Source organism: Dermacentor andersoni, chromosome 7, assembly GCF_023375885.2.
Source record: "Dermacentor andersoni chromosome 7, qqDerAnde1_hic_scaffold, whole genome shotgun sequence".
Lineage (NCBI taxonomy): Eukaryota > Metazoa > Arthropoda > Arachnida > Ixodida > Ixodidae > Dermacentor > Dermacentor andersoni.
In genome coordinates this window covers 125,629,252-125,653,458 of record NC_092820.1, presented here as the reverse complement: position 1 = coordinate 125,653,458, position 24,207 = coordinate 125,629,252, and the positions used below count along the sequence as shown (strand labels likewise).

The 24,207-nt window shown below is 50.3% G+C and overlaps 1 protein-coding gene across 1 annotated transcript; it reads left to right on the top strand.

The window, feature by feature from the left end:
* The first annotated feature begins 8,191 nt into the window (after positions 1-8,191).
* On the top strand, positions 8,192-24,206 carry LOC140219504 (uncharacterized). The gene is made up of 3 exons (XM_072289326.1): positions 8,192-9,133; positions 18,576-18,850; positions 23,686-24,206. Exons 2-3 carry the CDS (start codon positions 18,636-18,638, stop codon positions 23,777-23,779), a joined length of 309 nt encoding a protein of 102 aa, XP_072145427.1. The 5' UTR covers positions 8,192-9,133; positions 18,576-18,635; the 3' UTR covers positions 23,780-24,206.
* The last annotated feature ends 1 nt before the right edge of the window (position 24,207 follows it).

The following is a 24,207-nucleotide window of genomic DNA, read 5'->3' as shown; positions in this document are numbered from 1 at the left end:
CATTCTTAAAGTCTGGGAAAACAGCGCGGGTAACTACAGACCTATTTCTCTCCTATGCGCAGCATCTGAATTATTCGAGTCATCTCTTCACTCAATAATTTCATCCTCTAATAAAAATGCTACCATTCCTCATCAGCATGGATTCATGTCGGGACGCTCCACAACTACCAACCTCGTTAGCTTCACGATGCATGCTTCTCAAGTAGTGTATAACAAGGGACAGCTGGCTGTCCTTTATTTTGACCTCAGTACGGCCTTTGAAGTCGTATGCGACAAAATACTCCTTCAAAAGTTGACACGACTGGATCTGAACCACCCTGTCACAGCGCTGATAAGAAGCTACTGCTACGTTAGCGTAAATTGTCAGTCGTCAGAACCTTATACGGTTACAAGTGGAGTTGCTGAAGGGTCCGTCCTGGGTCCTCTTCTTTTCTCGCTGTTTATTAACGACGTTTCGGCAGTCATGCAAAACTCTTCAATCTTTTTAGATGCTGATGACACGAAACTTTTCAAAGTGGTCAAAAATGTTAATGATTGCGGCGCTCTTCAGAAGGACATTGCGAATTTTGCGTCATGGTACGTTGGAAACAAGCTGATAATAACTGTATAAAAAAACGAAAGTTCTAAGCGTCACACTGAAGACCAACAGGACCTTGTTTCCATATAGGGTTGAAGACGTTCTCCCTCCAAGAGCTAAGGGAACAAAGGACCTTGGAGGGCACTTCGATGGCTCTCACAGTTTCTCGCCCCACGCTCAACAGACGAAGCAGGGCGCACTTCCAAAGCAGGGCCCAGTATGTCTGGTGACGAGAGACTTCAAACAACCTGGGCGATTTGGAACTTTATGTAAGAGGGTACACCTTCCAGTTCTATGGTACGCCTGCGTCATTTGGGGGAGGGGGGGAGGGGCACTTGTAGGTCAATTTGAGAAATTGACGAAAGTATGCAAAAGCAGTTCGCATACTTATTAAACATCGATTCTGTCAAAAGCCTTCCGTGTCCATAGAGCTGACACAGGCTCTCACGTTACCTACCCTCACCTGTAGAAGCAACAAAGCGGATGTTCTTTTTGTCGTCAAATTAGTACATGGAAAAATCTGTTGCTTGCACTTGCTTTCTAAGGTGCGCTTTTAAATTCCGCAGAAAGGCACAAGGAAGCAGGATGCCTTTCGGCCTTCACATTTTTGTGACCCTCTATCTGGAGTGCCGGCGACATATAACGCCCATTCAGAGTGCCTGGATATCTTCATGTTTAATTTTAATATTTTCTTGATAGGAGTTGCACAGGGATTTGAATAACTGAACAAATTCGTCATATCTGTTGTGTGCTCCATTATTCTGCAATCCGTTTTCTGTTTCTCCACACGTGCTTTCTTTCCCTTCGTGTACACATTTTATGCCTTGTTAAAATCTATATTCACGAAATTATTATGTTTATGTGTGCGCGCGTGTGCGTGTGTGTGTGTGTGTGTGTGTGGGCGTGCACTGTAATGAACACATTTGATTATTATTATTATTATTATTATTATTATTATTATTATTATTATTATTATTATTATTATTATTATTATTATTATTGACACGTGTACTTATCTTTATCGGGCAACCACGTTTCGCCGCTTAACAACTGTAATCGCACAGCGAGGGACGCGTCTGCATCTATCCGACGTTTCTGGAAAGTTATCGACGCTTCTATCCGCGTGTCTGTTGTCGCCGAACCTTGTGTTATCAGATTTCATCGCGTGACACGAATGGTGTAGAACTTTGTGGAAGACACGCGGGTCCCATCAGTTAATCTGGAACATTCGACGACTGATCTATAAAAGCCGACGCGCTTGACCCGCTAATCAGATTTTCGACGATCGCCGAGCGTGTTCGCCGCTATCGTTGCGCTATAAGTGTAGCCTGTTTTGTGGGCACAGGTTCGCCCAATAAAAGTTAGTTTTCTTGTTCACGGTATTGCTACTGTGTTCTTTCTTCAACGTCACCACCACGTGACATCTGGTGGAGGTGCTTGTGCGTTCATGTACCGAACGCCCCCGCAAAGCCGCGATCCAAGCCCGAAGCCCGAGGACAAAACCGACACCGCCCAAGACCAGCGTGCTAGCCGCAGACTGCAAGGCCTGCCCCCAGAGCACGGACTTCTACCTGAGGCGACAAAGAAGATCGTGGTCAAGACACCCTCAATGGCTGCCCCAGCGTCCCCCGTTATCCTACAACAACCCCGGGACCCACCGACCTTCCATGGAGCAGCGACTGAAGACCCGGAATCTTGGCTGGAGACCTACGAGCGAATCGCGACATTCAACAACTGGGACTCCGACGACAAGCTGCGGCATGTCTACTTCGCCTTAGAAGACGCCGCCAGAACGTGGTTTGAGAACAGGGAGTCGACCTTGACTACGTGGGACCTGTTCCGTAGCGGCTTCCTGTGCACCTTTACAAGTGTCGTGCGCAAGGAAAGGGCCGAAGCTATGCTGGACGCCCGAGTGCAGCTACCAAACGAGAACGTTGCCATCTTTACGGAAGAAATGACCCGTCTGTTCCGCCACGCCGACCCGGATATGGCCGAGGAAAAGAAAGTTCGCCTACTCATGCGTGGTGTGAAGGAGGAACTTTTCGCCGGGATGGTAAGAAGCCCACCGAAGACCGTCGAAGAGTTTCTTCGTGAGGCGACGAACATCGAGAAGACACTCGAAATGCGGAACCGGCAATTCAACCGCCGTACAAGCTCTACCCCCTACGCAGGAATTCAATCACTGGCCACGGACGATCTGCGCGAGACCATCAGGGCCATTGTGCGCGAAGAACTGCGCAAGGTCTTGCCTTCGTCGCAGCCTCAAGTGGCTTCGATCGCCGACATCGTAAAAGAAGAGGTGCACCGATCGCTTGGAGTTCCTGAGGTGCAACCAGAACCACCGCAGCCTCAGCCGCAAGCGATGAGCTACGCCGCCGTCGCCCGCCGTCAAGGTCCCTTTCCACTACCGCGCCAGGGCCCCGTAACGCCGCAATTCCGTCGACCACCACCGCCGCCGCCAGCACGCCCACCCGTTGCCCAGCGCAGCTACCCGAGGAAGACTGACGTTTGGCGCGCTCCTGACCACCGCCCGCTCTGCTACCACTGCGGAGAGGCAGGTCACGTCTACCGACGATGCCCATACCGAGAGATGGGACTGCGAGGTTTCGCCGTTAACGCGCCGCGTCCACAGCTTGGAGAGCGCCCACGTGACATCGCCGACTACCTCGCCGCTACTCAATGGAGCTCTCGACGACCGTCGCGTTCGCCATCACCAGGCCGCTACCTGTCGCCGCAGCGCCGACCATACAGTGGCCCAGCCCGGGGCCGGTCAGCGAGCCCATATCCGGAAAACTAAAAGCAGCAACCGATGGAGGTGCGGTTGCTGTTCGTCGAACTGACGAAGATCCTCCGCCGCCGACGAAAGCGCCGAAGAAACCATCTCGACGACATAATGACGACGCGCCACCGTCCCGAGGAAGTCAGGAAGCCAAGACTGCACCGACGAAAGACGACTTCACGACGCGACGTACTAGCTTCAATTCAACACGACGCAGCCGTGATCCGACGCCAAGACCCAACTGCAACGCAAGACAAAGAACCACCGACCTCGACGTGCTTCTAGACGGCCACGCAGTCACCGCCTTAATCGACACAGGCGCCGATTTCTCAGTCATGAGTGGACACATCGCCGTCCAGATGAAGAAGGTTAAGACTGCATGGGAAGGCCCTGAAATTCGGACCGCTGGAGGACACCTGATTACGCCGACAGGAATGTGCACGGCAAGAATTACCATTCACGACCGGACTTACCCTGCCACCTTCGTTATCCTCCAACAGTGTTCACGAGACGTCATTCTCGGTATGGACTTCCTGGACCAACACGGCGCAATCATCAACCTGAAGTCGAAGTCAGTAACGCTGTCGGAAGATAAAGCGATGCCGCCGGAGAGCCCTCGTAGCCATCACGCCTTGAGTGTGCTCGAAGATCAAGTGAGCATCCCGCCTCGCTGCAGCATTGTTATTTCGGTCAGCACCGAAACACCCGCTGACGTAGAAGGCGTCATCGAAGGCGACCAACGTCTACTGCTAGACCGTGAAATTTGCGTCGCAAGAGGGATCGCTCGACTGCATGGAGGGAAAACTGAAGTGTTGCTGACAAACTTCAGCCAGGAGTTCAAGCACATCAACAAGGGCACGACGATCGCGTACATCGAGGAAATTCTGGAAACAAGTAATGCGTTTGTCCTCTCGGATTCCGCCGCATCTACCCCGACGACCATGGTTCCCGAACCAGACTACGACATTAATCCAAATCTCCCTATGATTAAGCAACAGCAGCTCAGAAGTCTGCTCCGACGATACAAAGGCTGCTTTTCGACGTCATCGAGGATTCGACAAACACCAGTCGCCAAGCATCGCATAATCACCGAGGAATGCGCTCGACCACTCCGTCAGAGCCCTTACCGAGTTTCGGCGCGAGAACGTGAAGCTATAAGAGAACAAGTCGACGAAATGTTGCGCGACGACATCATCCAGCCGTCGAAAAGCCCGTGGGCATCCCCTGTTGTTCTGGTAAAGAAAAAGGACGGAACCCTACGTTTCTGCGTCGATTATCGTCGTCTGAACAAGATCACGAAGAAGGACGTATACCCCCTCCCACGGATAGACGACGCATTGGATAGGCTCTGCAACGCTAAATACTTCTCGTCCATGGACCTCAAGTCTGGCTATTGGCAAATAGAAGTCGACGAAAGAGATCGCGAAAAGACCGCCTTCATCACCCCAGACGGCCTCTACGAGTTCAAGGTTATGCCATTCGGACTGTGCTCGGCGCCTGCAACGTTCCAGCGCGTGATGGACACGGTTTTAGCAGGATTGAAGTGGCAGACCTGTCTCGTATACTTGGATGACGTCGTCGTCTTCGCCGGAAATTTCGACGTTCACCTTAGGCGGCTGGCAACAGTACTAGAGGCCATCAGGTCATCAGGACTTACTCTGAAGCCGGAAAAGTGCCGCTTCGCTTACGAGGAGCTTCTATTTTTAGGCCACGTCATCAGCAAATCTGGAGTCCGCCCCGACCCGCAGAAGACAGCTGCCATAGCAAAGTTCCCACAGCCCATCGACAAGAAGGCAGTGCGTAGATTTCTTGGCATGTGTGCCTACTACAGGCGATTTGTCAAGAACTTTTCACGCATCGCTGAGCCGCTGACGCAGCTAACTAAATGTGACGTCGAGTTCAAGTGGGAAACGCCGCAGGCCGACGCATTTCAAGAACTCAAACGACGCATGCAGTCGCCCCCGGTACTTGCGCACTTCGACGAGTACGCCGATACAGAAATCCATACTGACGCCAGTAGCCTAGGCCTCGGTGCCGTTCTAGTCCAGAGGAGAAACGGAGTCGAACAGGTGATAGCTTACGCTAGCCGGTCGCTGTCAAAAGCGGAAGGCAACTATTCTACAACCGAAAAGGAATGCCTCGCCATCGTTTGGGCTACAGCTAAATTTCGCCCTTATCTTTATGGCAGGCCATTCAAAGTCGTCAGTGACCATCACGCGTTGTGTTGGCTAGCGAGTATAAAGGATCCTTCAGGACGACTGGCACGGTGGAGCCTGAGACTACAAGAATACGACATCACTGTAACCTACAAGTCAGGACGAAAACACTCCGATGCCGATTGCCTATCACGCGCCCCCATTGACCCGCCGCCGCAAGATGACCAAGATGACGCCTTCCTTGGCATGATAAGCGCGGAAGACTTCGCTGAACAGCAACGGGCCGACCCGGAGCTAAAAGGCCTGGTGGAATATTTGGAAGGGCACACCGACGTTGTCCCCAGGGCATTTAAGCGCGGATTATCTTCCTTCACGCTTCAAAACAATCTCCTCGTGAAGAAGAACTTTTCACCAGTCCGCGCCAACTACCTTCTTGTTGTCCCGTCAGGACTTCGTCCAGAAGTATTGCACGCCCTACATGACGATCCGACCGCTGGACACCTCGGTTTTTCCCGGACACTATCGAGGATACAAGAAAAGTATTATTGGCCGCGCCTGACCGCCGACGTCGCCCGTTATGTCAGAACATGCCGAGACTGTCAGCGACGCAAGACACCGCCGACAAGGCCAGCCGGATTACTACAGCCAATCGAGCCTCCTTGCCGACCATTCCAGCAGATCGGGATGGACTTGCTGGGACCCTTTCCGACGTCAACAACCGGAAATAAGTGGATCGTCGTGGCGACAGACTACCTCACCCGCTTCGCTGAAACTAAAGCACTGCCGAAAGGTAGCGCAGCCGAAGTGGCGAAATTCTTTGTCGAAAACATCCTGCTTCGACATGGCGCCCCAGAAGTCCTCATCACCGACAGAGGAACGGCCTTTACAGCGGAGCTCACCCAAGCCATTCTGAAATACAGTCAGACAAGGCACAGGAGAACCACGGCCTACCACCCGCAGACGAATGGTCTTACGGAGCGGCTGAATAAGACCCTCGCCGACATGCTAGCGATGTACGTCGACGTCGAACACAAGACCTGGGATGCCGTCCTGCCGTACGTAACATTCGCTTACAACACGGCGGTGCAAGAAACAACACAGATCACGCCATTCAAGTTGGTTTACGGCAGGAACCCGACGACGACGCTCGACGCCATGCTGCCGCACGTCACTGACGAGGAGAATCTTGACGTCGCTACCTATCTCCAGCGCGCCGAAGAAGCCCGACAGCTCGCCCGCCTACGGATCAAGACCCAGCAGCGTACCGACAGCCGACACTACAACCTCCGACGACGCTTCGTCGAGTACCAGCCCGGCGACCGTGTTTGGGTATGGACCCCGATACGCCGGCGAGGACTCAGTGAGAAGCTGCTGCGACGCTATTTCGGACCCTACAAGGTCATCCGACGTATTGGCGCACTAGACTATGAGGTCGTGCCAGACGGCATTTCGCACTCACAGCGGCGCCGCGCACGATCTGAAGTGGTCCACGTGGTGCGCCTTAAACCATTTTACGGACGCTGATGAACTTCCTTAGTTTGTTGTTTTCTTTGCTACGAGTGCTTTTCTTTGTTACTTTCGTTTGTTAGCAGCATCGGGTCGATGCTTTTTAAGAGGGGGGTAATGACACGTGTACTTATCTTTATCGGGCAACCACGTTTCGCCGCTTAACAACTGTAATCGCACAGCGAGGGACGCGTCTGCATCTATCCGACGTTTCTGGAAAGTTATCGACGCTTCTATCCGCGTGTCTGTTGTCGCCGAACCTTGTGTTATCAGATTTCATCGCGTGACACGAATGGTGTAGAACTTTGTGGAAGACACGCGGGTCCCATCAGTTAATCTGGAACATTCGACGACTGATCTATAAAAGCCGACGCGCTTGACCCGCTAATCAGATTTTCGACGATCGCCGAGCGTGTTCGCCGCTATCGTTGCGCTATAAGTGTAGCCTGTTTTGTGGGCACAGGTTCGCCCAATAAAAGTTAGTTTTCTTGTTCACGGTATTGCTACTGTGTTCTTTCTTCAACGTCACCACCACGTGACATTATTATTATTATTATTATTGTTATGGTTAATCGCGCTAACCTCCTGTTTCTCTTAAAACTCTTTCATGGTATCCTGACGTGTCCCGAACTTCTCCGTTTTATCATGCTTCGCATTCTGCACAAGATCACCAGAGAACATAGACCTTTCCATGTCCCTGCCTGCCATCAGCAACATCCTCCCATCAACTAAAGATAGTGTCCGCAGAATACACTATCTTTATAACGCGTACCTTCCAGATCTTGATATTTTTCATAACTCGCTGTCATCGTTCCTTTCCGAGTTTTGCCTTGTGTCATAGTTCCATGCATTGTTAAACTGCCCTTCTCCTCCTTTTCCTTTTTTATTTTTTTGTGACTGTGTGGTGCAACGCGATGCGGCGCAGGGGTCACAATAAAAAAGGAGGGCAAGTGCTCATTGCCAACTGCAACTCTTTTGTGTTATATAAGGTGTTATATAAAAATACAGAAGGAAAACGACATAAAAAGCAACTTAAACACAAAAAACAAGGATGAATAATGAATATCCCATCACTGCTCACCGCCAAAGTAAATATGCCATCACCGTTTTTTTCCTGCCTCCCCTGTCCCGCTTCATGCTGTACCACACAGTCTCCCGGAAAACGCACTAGCCCGAACCATCACCCTTCGAATTTTCCTTTCGTATTTGCATTGCGCTTTGTTGTGTCTACAATCATCGTTTTAAGATTGTTCTTTTTATTCATTCCTTTTTTAAAATTATATTGCCCTCTAGTGTTTTTGGATTGTAATATATGCGTGCGCCAGCACTCAGATCTTAAGGTTGTTATAGGGCACGTTAAATAAACATGATTGAATAATTATTATTATTATTCATTTCGTAAGACATGTCTCTACTACTCTCTGTTTCACTAGGGTTCCACAGAAGACTGCCATGAAAACATATCCCTACGCATTTCTTCTTTCTTCAGCAGACACTTTCCTCTCTTTCAAAACGTGTTGTCTTTTTTCTGTTCAAAGCTTCGCACCTTCTCTCCAGCCTCATAGTTTCTATCTCTCCTTTCGCTTATGTATTCTGTTTCGAAACTATGCTGCTGCTAGATTGTCGATCATTATGCGCCTGCTTATCCTGCTCTCCTTTTCTTTTGTTTTCATCGCACGTAACTTTTGTTCATAGTTCGTCGCCTTTTTACCTTTCTATCTCGATTATCTTTTTTTTCTGGGGCGCCATCATTCGCACCTCTCGTCGATCTTGGACACATAAAATTAAGCTTGAACGACTTACTGATTGTTTTTTTTTTTTTAATGTTTCGAATAATTCGCACGCCTCTCTGCGCAGGAGTCGTTCGAATGCTGCGGCGTGACCGAGGCGCGCTTCCGTGACTGGGACCACAACATCTACTTCAACTGCTCCAAGTCGAACCCGAGCTCCGAGCGCTGCTCGGTGCCGTCGTCTTGCTGCCGGCGCCGAGCCATCAGGAACGCGACCGGGCAAGAAGGGAAGGTGGAGAGGGACGAGGACCCGGAGGAGCGCCTCAAGCGCCGGTTTTGTGGCCGCGGGGTGCTCAACGTCAGCGAACAGGACGCGTGGAAAAAGGTCAGCGAGCTGAAGCTCCTTGGCAGCATCTGGCACGCCGGCTGCAAGCTTTTTCACACCTTGCTGAGAGCGGCGGACACACGATGCGGGAGATGTGCAACATAGCCTCCGAAGGTCTCTTGTATACATGAAAGCGCACTTTGTTTTCAATCCCCCCGAAAATTAGCTATGAAGTGATTGCGTAACGTTAGAGACAGGGATGACGTTGTCACCGCGAATACTACATCGTATAGTAGGCACGCGAAACTTCTCGCTGTATTCCTGACGCCAGCTTTTGAGAAAATCACCACGAATATTTTGTGTAAGCCGTTGCATCTTCACGTACGCCCAAAAGCAGTCGTGCAATGAAGTTCGAACACCACGAATACGATGTGGTATCTTAATATCTGTTTATGACGGAATGCAGTTTCCTACGACATAGGAAATGAGGATGTGATTACTATATACCCGCGTACGCGGAGGTGCTGCTACTGGCATCTATAAGTCACATGTGTAAACAAGAAAAGAAAACACAGTTGTTTTTTTACGTTGTTAGCATATCAGCATAAGAAGGGACCTGAAGAACCATTATGCCTATGAGCTCTTTTCCGGGCTCGGGAAGACATAATAAACTTTAGGACACCTTTTGTGTGACTTCCCATCGTATGAAGATCAGGGGTTTGCTCTACGGACAGTTTTAGATATTAATTTTAGGCCATCGGGCCTTTTACAAAAAAGCCTTTTTTTATGCTGTACACGTGTGTTTGTATGTGCATGTATTTATCCATGTATAAGTGCGTGCGCACGCTCGACGGTGTGCGCGCTTTCTGTTACCTCTATTATGCTCGCAATGTTTCAGCCTCCTTTCCATTTTCTCCAGTGCCGAGTAGCCAATCGCGCTCGTTCAGCATTGTCAACCTCTTTATCGCGTCTCTCTCTGCCCCGGCTTTTCAAATGGTCCATGATTTCCTTTGGCAAAGACATACTTTAGCCCAATAAGAGACGGCTGACGACGTGAGACACACAGGGAAACTCTTTCCTCCACGTCCTGTGTTGCCCCGCCGCGTAGGTTTTTCTCGGTTCATTGCCGAATATCTTTATTGCGCTCAAGTCTGACTTTCCTTTCAAACATGCTTAACGTAGCGCTTTTGCCTTCAATATCTATACCCATTTGCTAAAGAAGGAAACGCTACGGGAGGGAAGCTTTCTTCACATGTATTATGGCGCCAAGTAGTGCGTCAGAGTTGGATAGCGTCCTCTGCTCTCACATCAGACGTACTGAAACAGCGTAGGTGGCCACTTGTCACGGTTTCAGATTTACCCAAACGTGAACAAGCAAAAAAGAAAAAGAATGAAAGCAAGATAATTTCGAGACCGAGCGCCACATTTTATCTAGTTTTACTGTAAGTGCTGGAGAATTTGCAAAGTGTCGGTGTTTTTCTCCTTCCTTGCATGAATAAATGTGAATACGACTCTGGAACTACATTCAGCGGCAGATAACACGCATGCGCATCGCCTTTGTTGCCTTCCTATCATTACCACTGAAAGTCGACCGACAGTACTGTTAGAAAGCTTGTTAGATGGTCGTGCTTGTGTGTGTGGGGTGGGGGGGGGGGGAAGAGGGGGGAGGTGTTCATCGCTAAGAACAACCTTACAAATGTGCAAATCCTTTCGCAGAGCACAATTAACCAACGACCACAGCTGTACTTAGGTATGGACATATGGTCATGGCACGTCGGTTCAGCCGCTAAGGCGTCCTGCCACTGTGCCCGGAGTCGCGGGTTCCACTACCGCTTTTCCTTCATTTCTGCAGAAGTCTCGAAGGTGGAGTAGGCTTCACTAAAGGCAATAGTCGCGCAGTTTAAATGACTAGGTGTGGATATTAAGGAAGGAAAGACATATTCAAAAACTGACCAAAAAACGTTGAAGTTTAAGGGAAAGCGGAATAATAATAATAATAGTAATAATTTTTGGGTATTACGTGCTAAAAACACGATCTGATTATGAGGCACGTCGTAGTGGGGGGGGATTCCGCATTAATGGGACCCCCTGGGATTCTTTAACTTGCACCTATTGCACGGCACACGTGCAATTCTGCATTCCGCAACCATCGAGATGAGGCCACCGCAGCTGCGATTTCATCCAACGACGTAGTGATTGACAGCGCAACGCCAAAGCCACTAAGTAACGATGGCGGGTGGAGAAGCGGAATGCAGCTATAATGAAACATAGAACCCTTATTGGCCGAAGCATATGTGATACGATCTGAAGAGTCCGGAAAGGAGTAACGATTGCAGCGCTAACGCTTGCAAACGTCGTTCTTTACTGACAACGAGAGATCTTGTCAGCATTGGAAGTTAGCTAAGGCGTGGTGGACGTATTCGTATTGTGGACGCGTGGAAAACCCACAACTGAAACAGCACTGGATGACAAAAGTCGGATTGCGCTCAAAAAGGATAGAGCGCACCGTTATTGGCACCTCAAGAGCGTCAACACAGGACAGAGGAAGAGGCCTACAGAAATGACAAGAAAGGACCTTTAAGAAGAAGCAGACAACGCAGTGTCATAAAAAACTGGTAAGGATTGACAAAGTAAATTCAATGCAAATGATGCAAAAATAAAAACACGAAGATTTATAAACGCGGTAAGTGCGAAATCGGGAAAGATGTGCGTTAACACACAGGGCATTGCCTTGCTATTTGAGGCCCGAGTTGACTAGCTGAGGACAAAAACACACAGAAGAAGAAACTTTATTAAGGAATAGTCCGGCAGTTCTTGCTGTGGTGACCTCAGGTGGCGGATTGAAGTCCTTGGACTCGGGTGGCATCTTCGGCTTGCCGGACCTGCACAGATCTGGTCTTCCAGCTCTGAACTTTTGATAGCCGCGTCCCAGCGGCGGCGACACCTGCGGAGAAGGTCCCCGGCGGCTCCCGCATCCGGGGCGGCGTCGGGAAGAAGCGAGCTCCAGCCTTCCTGTACTCTGGTAACGGACGCGATTATGGACGTGTTGCGAACGAAGCTGGTTTGATTACCGTTGTTGCCGGCACATTCCCAGAGCATGTGTCGCAGCGTTGCTCTCTGTCCGCAAGTTTTGCACGCGTCTGTTGGATATAAACGCGGATAGCAGTGGTGTAAGATAGCGGGGCTAGGGTAGGTGTGTGTCTGGAGCAAGCGTAAAGTCACGGCCTCGTTCCTGTTCAATTTATCGTGTGGTGCCGGCAATGTGCGTCTTTCGAGTCTATAGTGTTGGGTGACGTCTCTGAACGTGGTTAGGCGATCGCCCCACGCCCAGTGTGTTTCTTGTTGCTGTATTTCTGTTGTAGTGTCCCGATCCGGCAGATCCGATGCCCCGCTCTCGGGGGCGGAGGCGGCGGCCACATAATCAGCGGCGGCTCGGCGTGTGAGACCTCGAGCCGTGGCGTGGGCCGCCTCGTTGCCCGCGAGCGGAACATCGGTGTGTGTCGGGGTCCAGAGGAGGAAAACCGTAGAATTTTGGGGTTGCGAGGGCGATAACGAGTCGCCGTTATCAGAAATTTGGAGTATGCGGGCCGCTTCCCGCGAGACACGACCGCGCGCGAAGCCGCGGATTGCCGCCTGCGAGTCAATGATCACGATCGCAGCGTTCGGCACCGCCACGAGTACTAGGGCTATCGCGGCTTCTTCAGCCGCCTCCGTGTGTCCCGTGGTCACCGTGGCGCTCGCGAGGCACTTACCCGTGCGGTCTACAACCGCGATCTCGTGTGCGCTTCTCCCTCCTCCATATCGCGCCGCGTCTACGTACACCGCCTCGTTGCTTTTACGAAACTTCTTCTGAAGGTCGCTTGCTCGTTTGTTGCGTCTCCCGGCGTGGTGCGTCGGGTGCATGTTCTTGGGAAGCGGCGGGATGATCAGGCAGTCGCGAACCGAGGCGGGAACCGCCGTCTTTTCTCCATGCTGAGTGTGGTAGGTGATGCCGAGCGACTCGAGGATGCATCGACCTGCCTTTGACCTCGATAATCGTTCGTATTGCGCAACATCGTGCGCCTCGATTAACTCGTTAAGTGAGTTGTGAACTCCGAGCACTAGAAACTTGTCGGTGCTCGCGTTGAGTGGAACGCCGATGGACTCTTGAAAGCCTTTCGGATCATGCATTCGACTTTGTTTTTTTCGGACCCGATCCACTTCAGGTAGGGGGCAGCATACGTTGTGCGGCTTATCGCGTACGCCTGCACGAGACGGATCGCGCACGCTTCACGCATACCATTGCGTCTATTCGTGATGCGACGCAAGAGTCGGATCGTGTCATCTACCGAACGACGAAGTATTTGCACCGTCTCTCCGTTATGGCCATTTGCCTGCAGGTGTAATCCTAGGATTCTAATTTTCTCTACGTGCGGTACGGGAGTACCATCTGGCAATGTAATGCGTATTTTGGAGTATTCCCGTTCCTCTTCGCGCAGGGTTTTACGACCTCTCCTTGTGTGTTTGTAGAGTAAGAGTTCGGACTTGGTAGCCGAGCACTCGAGGCCCGTTCTACGCAAGTAATTCTGAACCGCATCTACTCCTGCCTGTAGCGTTCGCGCCACGTGACCGTCACATCCTCCACCGGGAACCCAGAGGGTGATGTCATCCGCGTAGAGACTGTGATGTAATCCTTCTATTTCAGTTAATTTCTCGGATAGACCGAGTAGAATTAAATTAAAGAGCAATGGTGATATGACGGATCCTTGCGGCGTGCCGCACGGACCCGTCTCAAATTCCGGCGATTCCTCGTCGCCGACGACGACGCATGCGCGCCTGCCCGCGAGGAAATCTCTAACGTAATTATACATTCTTTGTCCTAGTCCTAATGTTCTAACTGTTTTTAAGATCGCTTCGTGTTTAACGTTGTCAAAAGCCTTTTTAATATCTCAGCCTAGAATTGCCTTAGTGCAGCTGGTAGTGTCGTCTACGATCTGGTGTTTAAGCTGAAGCAATACGTCCTGTGCGGAGAGGTTGCGGCGGAATCCTAGCATGGTGTGCGGGAACAACGCGTCATGATCTTCGAGAAAGTCGGTTACGCGGGTGAGAATTGCGTGTTCCATGACTTTGCCGACGCAAGACGTAAGCGAAATCGGTCTTAGGTCATCGAGCGTAACCTGCTTGCCAGGTTTAGGAATCATGATAACGCGGGCCCGTTTCCACGCTTCGGGAAGGGAACCCCCTCGCCAGCACTCATTGACGTAGGCCGCGAGTCGGGAGATTGACTCGTCGTCTAGGTTGCGGAGAGTCTTGTTGGTAACCCGGCCCGGGCCGGGCGCCGATAGAGTGTTTAATTCGAACAGGACTATACGAATTTCCGATTCGTTAAATTCCGCGTCTAGTTTCTCGTTCGCGACGCCGACGTATTCGGCGTGCTAGATGCTTTCGACCTTCCTAATGTAATGGTCACGTATTGCTTCGAGGAAGTTATCGCCCTTATAATCTCTTACTAGTCTACGAGTCTTGTGGCCTCGAGCGGCCCGAGTCTCCTCCGGATCTAATATGAGTCTAAAAAGGCGCCAAGCGCCCGCCCCGGTAATTTGCCTCTCGAGGCTGTTGCACGTGTCTTCCCATTGTGCCCTGCACACCTGCAGTGCGTGTTCTTCGATGTCTCTGCCTAATTGTGCTATGCTTTTGCGCAACGCCTTATTATGTCTTTGACATTTCCATTGTTTTACTAGTGCTCGCTTCGCTTTCCACATGTGTATGAACCTGCTGTCAATTATCTCGAGGTTCGCCTCGGGCGGAACGTCGCTCGTTGCCGCGTCTACGTCCCTTCTGGGCGCCTCGGTCCACTCGTCCATGTCCGTAATCGGCTCGTCGCCTCGCCCCGCTTCTTCTCGGTTCTTGCGGAACGTGTCCCACTTCACGAGTTTGAGCTTACGACATTTGCCTTCAGGGTTAGTACCACTACCGCTCGGGCCCGTGCCTATCGTGATCTCGATCAGCGCGTGGTCACTCCCCAAATCTTCCTGCGTGTTTTGCCAGTGCGCTGTTGTTACATTCGAAACGAACGCAAGGTCTGGTAACGTATCGGCACTCACGCTGTTCCCCCTGCGTGTAGGATCGGCGGGATTCGTGATCAGTTCAAGCCTTTGGTCTTGCGAGTCTTCCCAAAGGTGTTTGCCCTTGGGTGTTTCTCGGGTGTAGCCCCAGGCTCCGTGGGGTGCGTTAAAGTCACCCGCTACAAGTAAAGGCTCGTCACCGGAAGCCGCGCGCGCGCCCCGCAGCAGGTCCCCGAATCTGTGCTGCAGAGGGTTTACTGTACACGTTAAGGACGAAGAGTCCTCGGCCGCTCTTAGGAATTAATTCTACCAACACGTGAGGTATCTTTACGCAGGCAAGTTCTCGCTGCGCCACAGTGACGTTACGTCGAACGAGCACGGCGATGACCGGCGACGGGCGTAGCGGGGAGACGGCCGGCGCGCCACCATCGCTCCCCGCCCCGCACCACCCGCCACGCGGGGTGCAGCCCCTTTCCTTCTTTGCTTGTTCTCCGTCGCGGTCGCGTCTATGGCTTTGTAGCCAGCTAGTTTAACCGGACGGTTTGTCTCCTGTAAAAGGATCACGTCCGGTTTCGTCTCGTGGCTGCGTATGAATTGCTGGAGATTACCCCGCTTCCTCCTGTAGCCCCGGCAGTTCCACTGCCAGATTGTGTTTTATTGTTTCCCAGTTTTAGTGTGCTTCGTTGCGTGTGTAGCCATGGTGATGCTTACGTTTAATTTAACCCGACGCCATCGAGGCGACTTGGTTGCTGCTCCGGTTGCAGCTGCGGTTGCGTTTCTACGTCTGTGAGCGTGTTTCGCTGCTGCTGATTGTGTTGTTGCTGTCTAGCATAGGGCTTGCTCATTGTTCTGATTGGTCTGCCTGCAGCTGGCGATAGCCTTGCTTCTATGTCGTCTATGCGCGCCAAGTGCGCGGCGGACATTTGTGTTATTTGTTCAGAGAGCTTAGCTACCGCGTTATTGAACATTTCGTTCATATGAGCCGTCTGTGTTGTAAAACGTTCCTCGAGGCTCTTCTCGATGCTGTCTACTCGTTTCTGTAGTTTCTCATAACGGCCGCATCGCTGTTTGGTGTCGGGTCTTGCGGGATCTAGTGCGTTCCTTTTCGAGGTAACTGGACGATCATCGCGTTCATCCGCCGTCTCCCCCGAGCTGCCCTCGTCATCCGTGTCCATCCCGGCCGGCTCAGGCCGTGATGGAGTCGGTGATCGAGGCGCCAAGGACGGCGGCATCCTCGTTTGACGTTGCTGTGGTTGCTGCGGTTGTGGAGCCTCGCCTTTCAACTTGAAATTTTCCTCTCTAAGGAGCGCATTTTCGGGGTTAAGCTCAGCTATTATCGATTCTAATGGTTCCAGGCGTTGCTGTAGGACTCGCTCTATCGCTCGCTCGAGCTAGTTCCCACCGCCGCCGCCGACGGCGGGCCCACCAGGGCGGCCCGCTGGAGCGCCTCCGCCGCCGGGAGAAGCGGCGACAGCCGCCGAGCTCACCTGTTTCTCAGTGCTCCTGTGACCTTGTTGTTGCTGCCACGGCTGCTGCTGCTGACTTTGTTGGTTGATGTGGCCCACAGCTGCGGTGCCCGGACCGCCGCCACTGCGCGTCATCGACGTGCTTCTCGGCCTCTGTGCGCGGTTGCGAGAGCGGGATCGGGATCGGGATTTTCCCGCGCCGCCCTTCGCGTCGTGGCTAGTCGAGCGTCCTCTTCGATTGTCGGTGACTGAATGACGGTCTATCTCGGGAAAACTGAGGTAGTAGCCTGCGTTGCCATTACAGTCGCTGCTGCTGGTGTAGCCGCTGCCGTACGCCGTGGCTGCTTCTTCCTCTTCTTGTCTTTTTCACTCTAGCTGGCGACGCTTGACTATGTATGGATTGTTGTATCTCGCCTTGCACCTGCGGTCTCCCATGAAGTGTCCCTTGCCGCATAGTCGACACCGCGGCTCGCATCGATGGTCAGGTGCCGGATTGTTGCGTCCGCATCCACGGCAAATCTTGTCGTTAGGATTGGGGCACACGTCGGCGCGGTGTCCCAGCCTTCCGCACTCGTAGCACACGTCAATCTGCTTCCTGTAGAGGGAGCATCTGACGAGCATAGGTCCGTAATATACGTATCTCGGTACGTGGAATCCGTCGAACAAAACGAGTATGTTGTCTGTGTTGCTCATGCGTTTCGCGTGCAGCACTCCGGGGTTGCGCTGCGTAACTAGATTAGCGATGATGTCTGCCGGGCTCTCGCTCTTGGAAGTGTTCCTAATCACGCCCTTGGAAGTGTTCTCCGGGGCGGCTTGATAGGTCTTCGCCTCGAACTCTCGATCTCCGATGCAAAGCGTTTGGCTCTGTCTTCAGACGGCGTGCTGAGCACCACGACGTTCTGTTTAACGCTGAGGCAGATGCTATCTTCCCCGGCCGCTTCTCTGCCTACACCCGCCGCGTTACGTAGGCAGCAGTAAATGCGATCCGTCCCGTAATCGCGCACGTTGAAACCGCCTCGGGGGCGCACGACGATCTTGTAATCGTCCGGCGGTAACTCTGGCATTCGGCTTGCCATGGCAACCTGCTGCACTTGACGGGCGTACTTCCTTTTGTACTGCGCTGTGGTGACTCCCGTAGTCGACGTCGCTACCGTCCGTCGCTGCATGTGCACATGCTGGTTATGCGCCGACTCGGTCGCACCGTCGGCCTGTTTCTTCCTCTAGACCTCACCGAAATCTTCCGGCCTAATCACTGTTCCTTCTACCTGGACAACTTCCATTTAGCGTCACGAAAGGCCTGGCACTTTGCCGTCGGAGACTGGGAGCTCCAATGAGGTCCGGCGACAAGGTATCCTTGGCACGCCCCGCCGCCGCGGCGGCCGGGCAATAGTGGCCTATACGTGGAGATGGGCTTAGCTTGCCCCGCCTGCGTTGCGGGACAAAAGGCGCTGCTTATCGGCCAGAAAATGGGCCCACTTGGCGAAACTCCGTACAAAGATATAGGCACATTGTAATAAAATGGAAAGATATTCACCATGCCAGAGCTGCTGGAAACTTACAACTTCTATGAAGCTGGCGCCCAAAGCTGGTCGCAACGTTAACTGTTTGAGTGGTCTGTACGACCAGCTGACCTTCAAAGACTTGGTGCAAAATAATGCAGTGGTATCCTTACAAACAAAGGAAGCTTTACAAGATAAAGTACGAATTTGCAAATGGTAGACTACAATGTACCTAGTAAAACAGGAATAACTCAAGCAGGCTAGATGGCTATTTGTCGCCTCCCCGTTTCACCGATGATATCACTGAAAGACTACAGGAAAAATAAAGCTCTCATTCATCTCAGAGTAGGACGAAGCTATTAAGAAAACTGAGGCGGGTTTCTCGGAAAAGAAAATATTACGTTTGAAGAAGACGTCTTTAGCCTTTGTAGCTTCGTGCTAGCCAGAGGTGGATGACCGTCTTTCTCCCCCTCCTTTCTCCTTCCCCCAACAGGTCTACACTCGCAGCTGCGTCGACGCCTGCGTCTCCTACATCCGCTCCAACATATCGGTGATGATCGGCGTCGCTCTGGTGGTGTTCGCGGTTCTCTCACTTCTGCGCACCATGGCCATCACGGTGCACGACGAGATAATATCGCTGACCCAACTTTACGACAAGTACTACCGCAACAAGGCCCGCGGCTATCGCAAGTCGCTGGCACGCCGACGGGCTGTGCTGGCGGAGGCCACCGCCAAGCACCTAGTCGTCAGGAGAACCACACAGGCACAGTGAGTGGAGCCATTCGTGAGCCCGTGACGTTGTATATTTTCATCATCGTCATCATTTACTTTAGCAATAATGGTCCCTGACTCGGGTATTACAAACGAAGAAGAGTAATCACAGTATTGCACTTGGTCACTAAAGTGAGGGACAAGAATACTGCACAACAAAAAATGAAAAGAAAAGGAATTGAAGTGCAAGAAAATATCGTTGAAGGCATGCAGTGAGCATTGGGCTTCAGTCTTTGCTGAGTGCTACGTTAACTCGGAATAGACCACAACTATCGGTCGAATATTGGACCGACGGGCCATTAAATATGCGCAGAAGTTTCGATTGAGCAAACCAAGACTTAATGATTTGGCATTGCGCGTGACTTGCAAATGTGTTTGACTTGTTGGTAGTTCATCGGTATAGGCGCACAGCGCGAGGAACTTAAGTAGAAAAAGAGCAGGCACATGCAGCAATTAGTGAAAAATAAAGAAAACTATCCGACACAATGTGTGTGTGTATATATATATATATATATATATATATATATATATATATATATATGCAGGGATATCGCAATCCGGGCGCTCGATTCAGTTCTGGGTTTCCAAAATCACGATATCATTATGAGACGCCATAGTGGAGACTTCGGATTTCCTTTCCCCACCTCGTGTTCTTTAACGTGCACTCAATGCACGGTACACGGGTGTTCTTGCAATTAGCCCTTTCGAAATACACCCGCCGCGGCCGGGATACTCGTGGCGCTGCACCATGCAAAGATAAATCTGAAAGTATGAGTACACCCATGCGTGCAGCCAAAAGATCCAGAGCGAACGTTCACATGTCATATCGGCCTCATGCGCAAACTTTTCGGGTTCAAGAACTTCACGGGTTGGGCCATTCATGTGTTTCCTCACAAGAGTTCACTAGTTAAGCTGGGAAGTCCATTTTCATCATCTACCGCGCGCAGGTAGTTGTCATTCATGTGCTCGTTTGAGATTGTAGCCATGCTTCCAGAATTTGTCATTGTGCAGCGGTACATCTTTCCAACATAAAGCTTCCCATACGTGAGTGCAATCGTTACACAGCATTGTTATTGCACTCGATATAGTTCATTTTATGTTTCTTTTGGCATTCTTTCTTTCGACTTTTATTATTTAGATTGAAGGAGCTTATCTTCAACAGAAAAGAAAGTGGACTAGTTTTAGCATCGCCCCAGTCCCAAGAACCATAGCTTTATCAAGATTAACAAGCTTGTGTGACATCAGCGAGCCCACTGTGAAACTAGTTTTTATATTCGTCGACAAGTTTTACAGCGAAGCTTCATATGGCTAGCCGATTCGTCCGTTCGCCAGTCTGTCGTCTTTACGACGAAAACGCCCCTGGCGCAAACCCAAGCGCATGCGCGAAAAAAAAAAGACAAAGAGAGGCACGCGATTGGCTGCGCTAGTAATGACGTCGTTTCTCTTGGTCGCAGCCGTGCGGTCGCACAGCAGTTTTTCTCAGGCTCCGAAATGGGAGGTCACGCCTCATACGTAGTCCTGATGAGCAGGCAGCTTTCGATCAGCAACGCCACGAGCATAACCGGGAACGAGCTCGTCTACGCCGTGCCGGTGCTGCATCCAGGACCCAAAAGCAGGCTCTTGCAGCCGAGCACAAGCTGGAACTGGGTACCGAGGATCCGACAGCTTACCAAGCCATCGCTTAATGAACCGTCGGGATTAACCCATTCATAATATGACCGCACGTTTCAGCTTCGCTGGTTAACCATCTGTATGGAGCGCTTAGGCGGTAATTTTTATTATTTATTGACAATCATATCAATAATTTGATTGTAATGCACTAAAGGATTTAATGACATTTCAGAAATATATTTAACCACCCCAGCTCACCTACGTGTTCCCAGGAAATGGGAAGCTTCGTTTTCTTGGTATCCTGTTGTGCAAAAACGTGCATCTTAATTGTTGGATGTACCATCCATGAGGCAATAAACCCCCCATTTAAATTAGCTCAGTTTATTCAAAAGTGGTGAAACGGGGCGTAGTAAACCTGTGCGTAGTCGACGCTCTCAAAAACGTCCTGCCCGCACAAAATGTCAGAAATTCTAGGCCAACAAGTAACAAGGCCGGCTATCGCTGGACATCCTGATCACATCATGATTTGTGAAAATATATAGCGAAAAACAAAGAAGCTGCAGCAAACAAGAAAAAAAAAGAGGTGGCTGACATTCCGTGCATTCATAAAGCGTCGCACAACTTGAAGGAAACCATGCAGCGGTCAAACAACGCAGTAGTGTTTGCTGCACTCACAAGATTGAGAAGTATTTGCCGATCGACTAGGCCATGTAATGCATCGATCCCAAAATACATTGCCAAAAGGAATGTAACACGAAATGTGCAGAATGCGCTGACAATGTTGCGTAAAAGATTGCACTCACGTGTGGGAAGTTCGAATTAGACAGACAGACCACTCCACCAATGACAGATTGGGGGAGAACGAATGCAACGTCACACGACCAGTTGACGGATAACTAGTTGTTCACTGCAGATGATGTCAACGCTATATAATGTTTGGCAAGTGCATTGTTGTGAGCCAGTACAGGTATCGCATAACCCGTCAAATTTCTGATGAGCAAAAAATTGCGCATTGAGGCGATAGCTGTTTCAACCAGAGGGAAATTTCTTTCATATCAGTTATCGGCAATATGGCATGCCATGGAAAGCTTTGCTGCGGGTGATATGTCATTGACGCGCGTGGAAGTAGGAGAAGTAATAATGATTTCGATAACTGGTACTTATGAAACCAGGTGTTCGTATGCCGGCACTGCCATCTAATCCTGGGGCGCCTTCGACCTTGGGCACCATGTTGCAGGTCATATTGCACGCGACTGTACACATTCTGTATGATGCAGCTTTGCGTGGTGCAGGGCCACGATCGGGATATTCTTGTGTGCTTATATGTATTATGATTGTACGTGATGTCCTCGCCCCATTTTTTAAATATAAATTTTGCTGAAAGCAAGCACAGTGATTTTCTACTCCTGTCCGTCTTGTCTTGCTCACAGCGTACCTGTAATGCACGTGACATACAGCTGAGCATGTGTTGTAAGCAATCCGTCTTGAGTCATTGCTGGATTCTAGACTAAGTCCAAGCACTGGGCTAGAACTGGCGCATGAGTGTAGCAATGAGGGGACGCTTCTACGCACCAGCGTATACTTTGACAACGAGAACGCCTAGTTCGCACGCACTCTATGTGAACGCTCAGCTGGGAATGTGTAATGAGCAGGAGTGCTCGTTGCTCGCCTTGCTAATACGGCCCTCTGCATGGGGCGATCATTGGCGATTCCGTCTGTTCTCCATCTTCCTTTCCCCTTCCCATCTGCCTTAAACACGCCGAGGCGTGCTCCCTGAAGGGAACAGAAATAGCGCCTCTTTTCTCTGCGCAATAATTCTCTCTCTGTCTCGCTCTTTGATTACCAGGCTTACTCGAAATATCAAATGAGCGGGGAGTTAATATTGGATGAACACGCGTAAACATGCTCTGCAGTGCTGTAGCACAGTTTTATCAAGACCCATTGCGCATGAAATACGGACTGAAATGATACGGATAGGCACTTTTAGGAAGAGCAAGTCGGTGAGGAGAAAAATGCCTTGAAAGTATAGACGCCGGAAGCGTATTTTCGTACTGAAATTACTTTCTGCGAACGCAGACACTAATGTCGGCGGGAGCTGCAATTTCCGTGGTTCAGCCAACAAGGGAATGATGATTGCTGGATGGACTTTACGAAACTTGGTGCTTTTGGATTCAAGCACTCTTGTGAATTTGAAAAATGTTTCGTTTTCAAAGAAATGTATCTTTAACCGAGAAACAAGCTGCAATAATTATGCCTGTTGCGAACAGACCTATGACATCTCTGCACTTAGAAAATTTTGATCGCTTGAGAATGCAGTCCAATAAAGAGTAAGTAAATGACGACTTAAGAACGCCGGCTTAAGCGACAAGCACGATGCCTAGACAAATCAATGTAATGTGCATAATTCTCATAGCACCTGAATGGGTGCAGTTGCAGTGCTCTCTCTAGTAATTGACCTAAGACACCCTGTGGCAACAGCGATTTCCGCTTTCGCCGGTGCATGGTTGCCTGTACCGAATGGGCTGGTAGTTGTTATATTCTCCCGCAGAAATGATATGAGTTACGTTGCATTGTACGTGTGTGAGTTCCACCAAAAATTTAGTTTTGTGTCATAACGGAACTTTTGGCAGTAGGGGGTTTGTTTTATCACTTTCGATGAAGGCGCTGCTGAGACGCTGCCGCGAGTTTCCGTCCTTTCACTTCGCTGTCACAGCGCTACTATAGCGCAACTGTACTGACTATCTCCATGGTCGTAAGACATATCAGTTAACGTCCCTCAACAGTTGTCAACTGTGAAGGTACTCTGATTCCTGAACCGAAAGCAGTTGTGAATCGCACTGAGAATTTACCGAAAAGTAATTCTAAATGTTTTACTTTTTGTTTGCCGTTCTTCAGTGCTAGTGAACAGAAGTACATTTGTCAGTAAAAATTTGTATGAAACGTAAGGTTCTATTCATTACGAAATATTCTTTAGACTGTCACACACAAAACATTATAGACCACTTGACGTCACTCAACGAGCTACTTAAACCTAAGCTCCTAGATTAATTAACAAGGCAGCTCTTTACAAAGCCAACCTATCGAGACGTCGGAAGCCTCGTCTGGTTCATACAACCTTTACCCTACACTGTATCTCTCTAAAGTTTTCCGCGCTATGCAGTTTCATATTGCTGCAGATCCATTGATCCAGACTCATGCTTCCATTTTCATGTCACTTACAGCCATAAGCAACTCCAGAGTCGAAATCCAGAGTGGCAACCGCCTTCCGACTACTTCGGGCCTCCTGACCCACGACAGTTTCGTCGAGAACGGTGAAGATCCCAATGGGCTTCCTTCGCTGTCTTCTTCGCACCAGACTCTGGTCGACAGCCGTTGTGGACAATTTTGTGAAGACGTTGACTTTTATGCCAGTTAGCGCGCGTCGCTCTGTGTCTGGCGATGACCGCAATTGGTCGTTTTCACAACACAACGATTGGCTCCCATCATTAAATAGACTTAGTTGAAATCTTCATCTTCTAGTTTAATGCAGGCAGTAGGTTGAATTGAATTCCGTGCATTTGAAATAACTCGTTCAGTAGTTTGTTGTGAACACGCATCTGATCCTTGTTTGTAAATCTTTTTTTGTTGCACATACAAATTAGCGCACTGTCTTAAGCCTGCAAAGGCTTTGGATATGAGAAAATATAGAAATCATGCACTTAAAACTGTACTTTGTCACCGTGCTCCATGTGTAGTGCACTTAT

Coding starts and splice junctions, on each gene's coding strand:
- LOC140219504 (XM_072289326.1), top strand. CDS start 18,636: ATGATCGGCGTCGCTCTGGTGGTGTTCGCGGTTCTCTCACTTCTGCGC. Junction 18,851..23,685: donor AGGAGAACCACACAGGCACA/GTGAGTGGAGCC, acceptor TGTCACTTACAG/CCATAAGCAACTCCAGAGTC.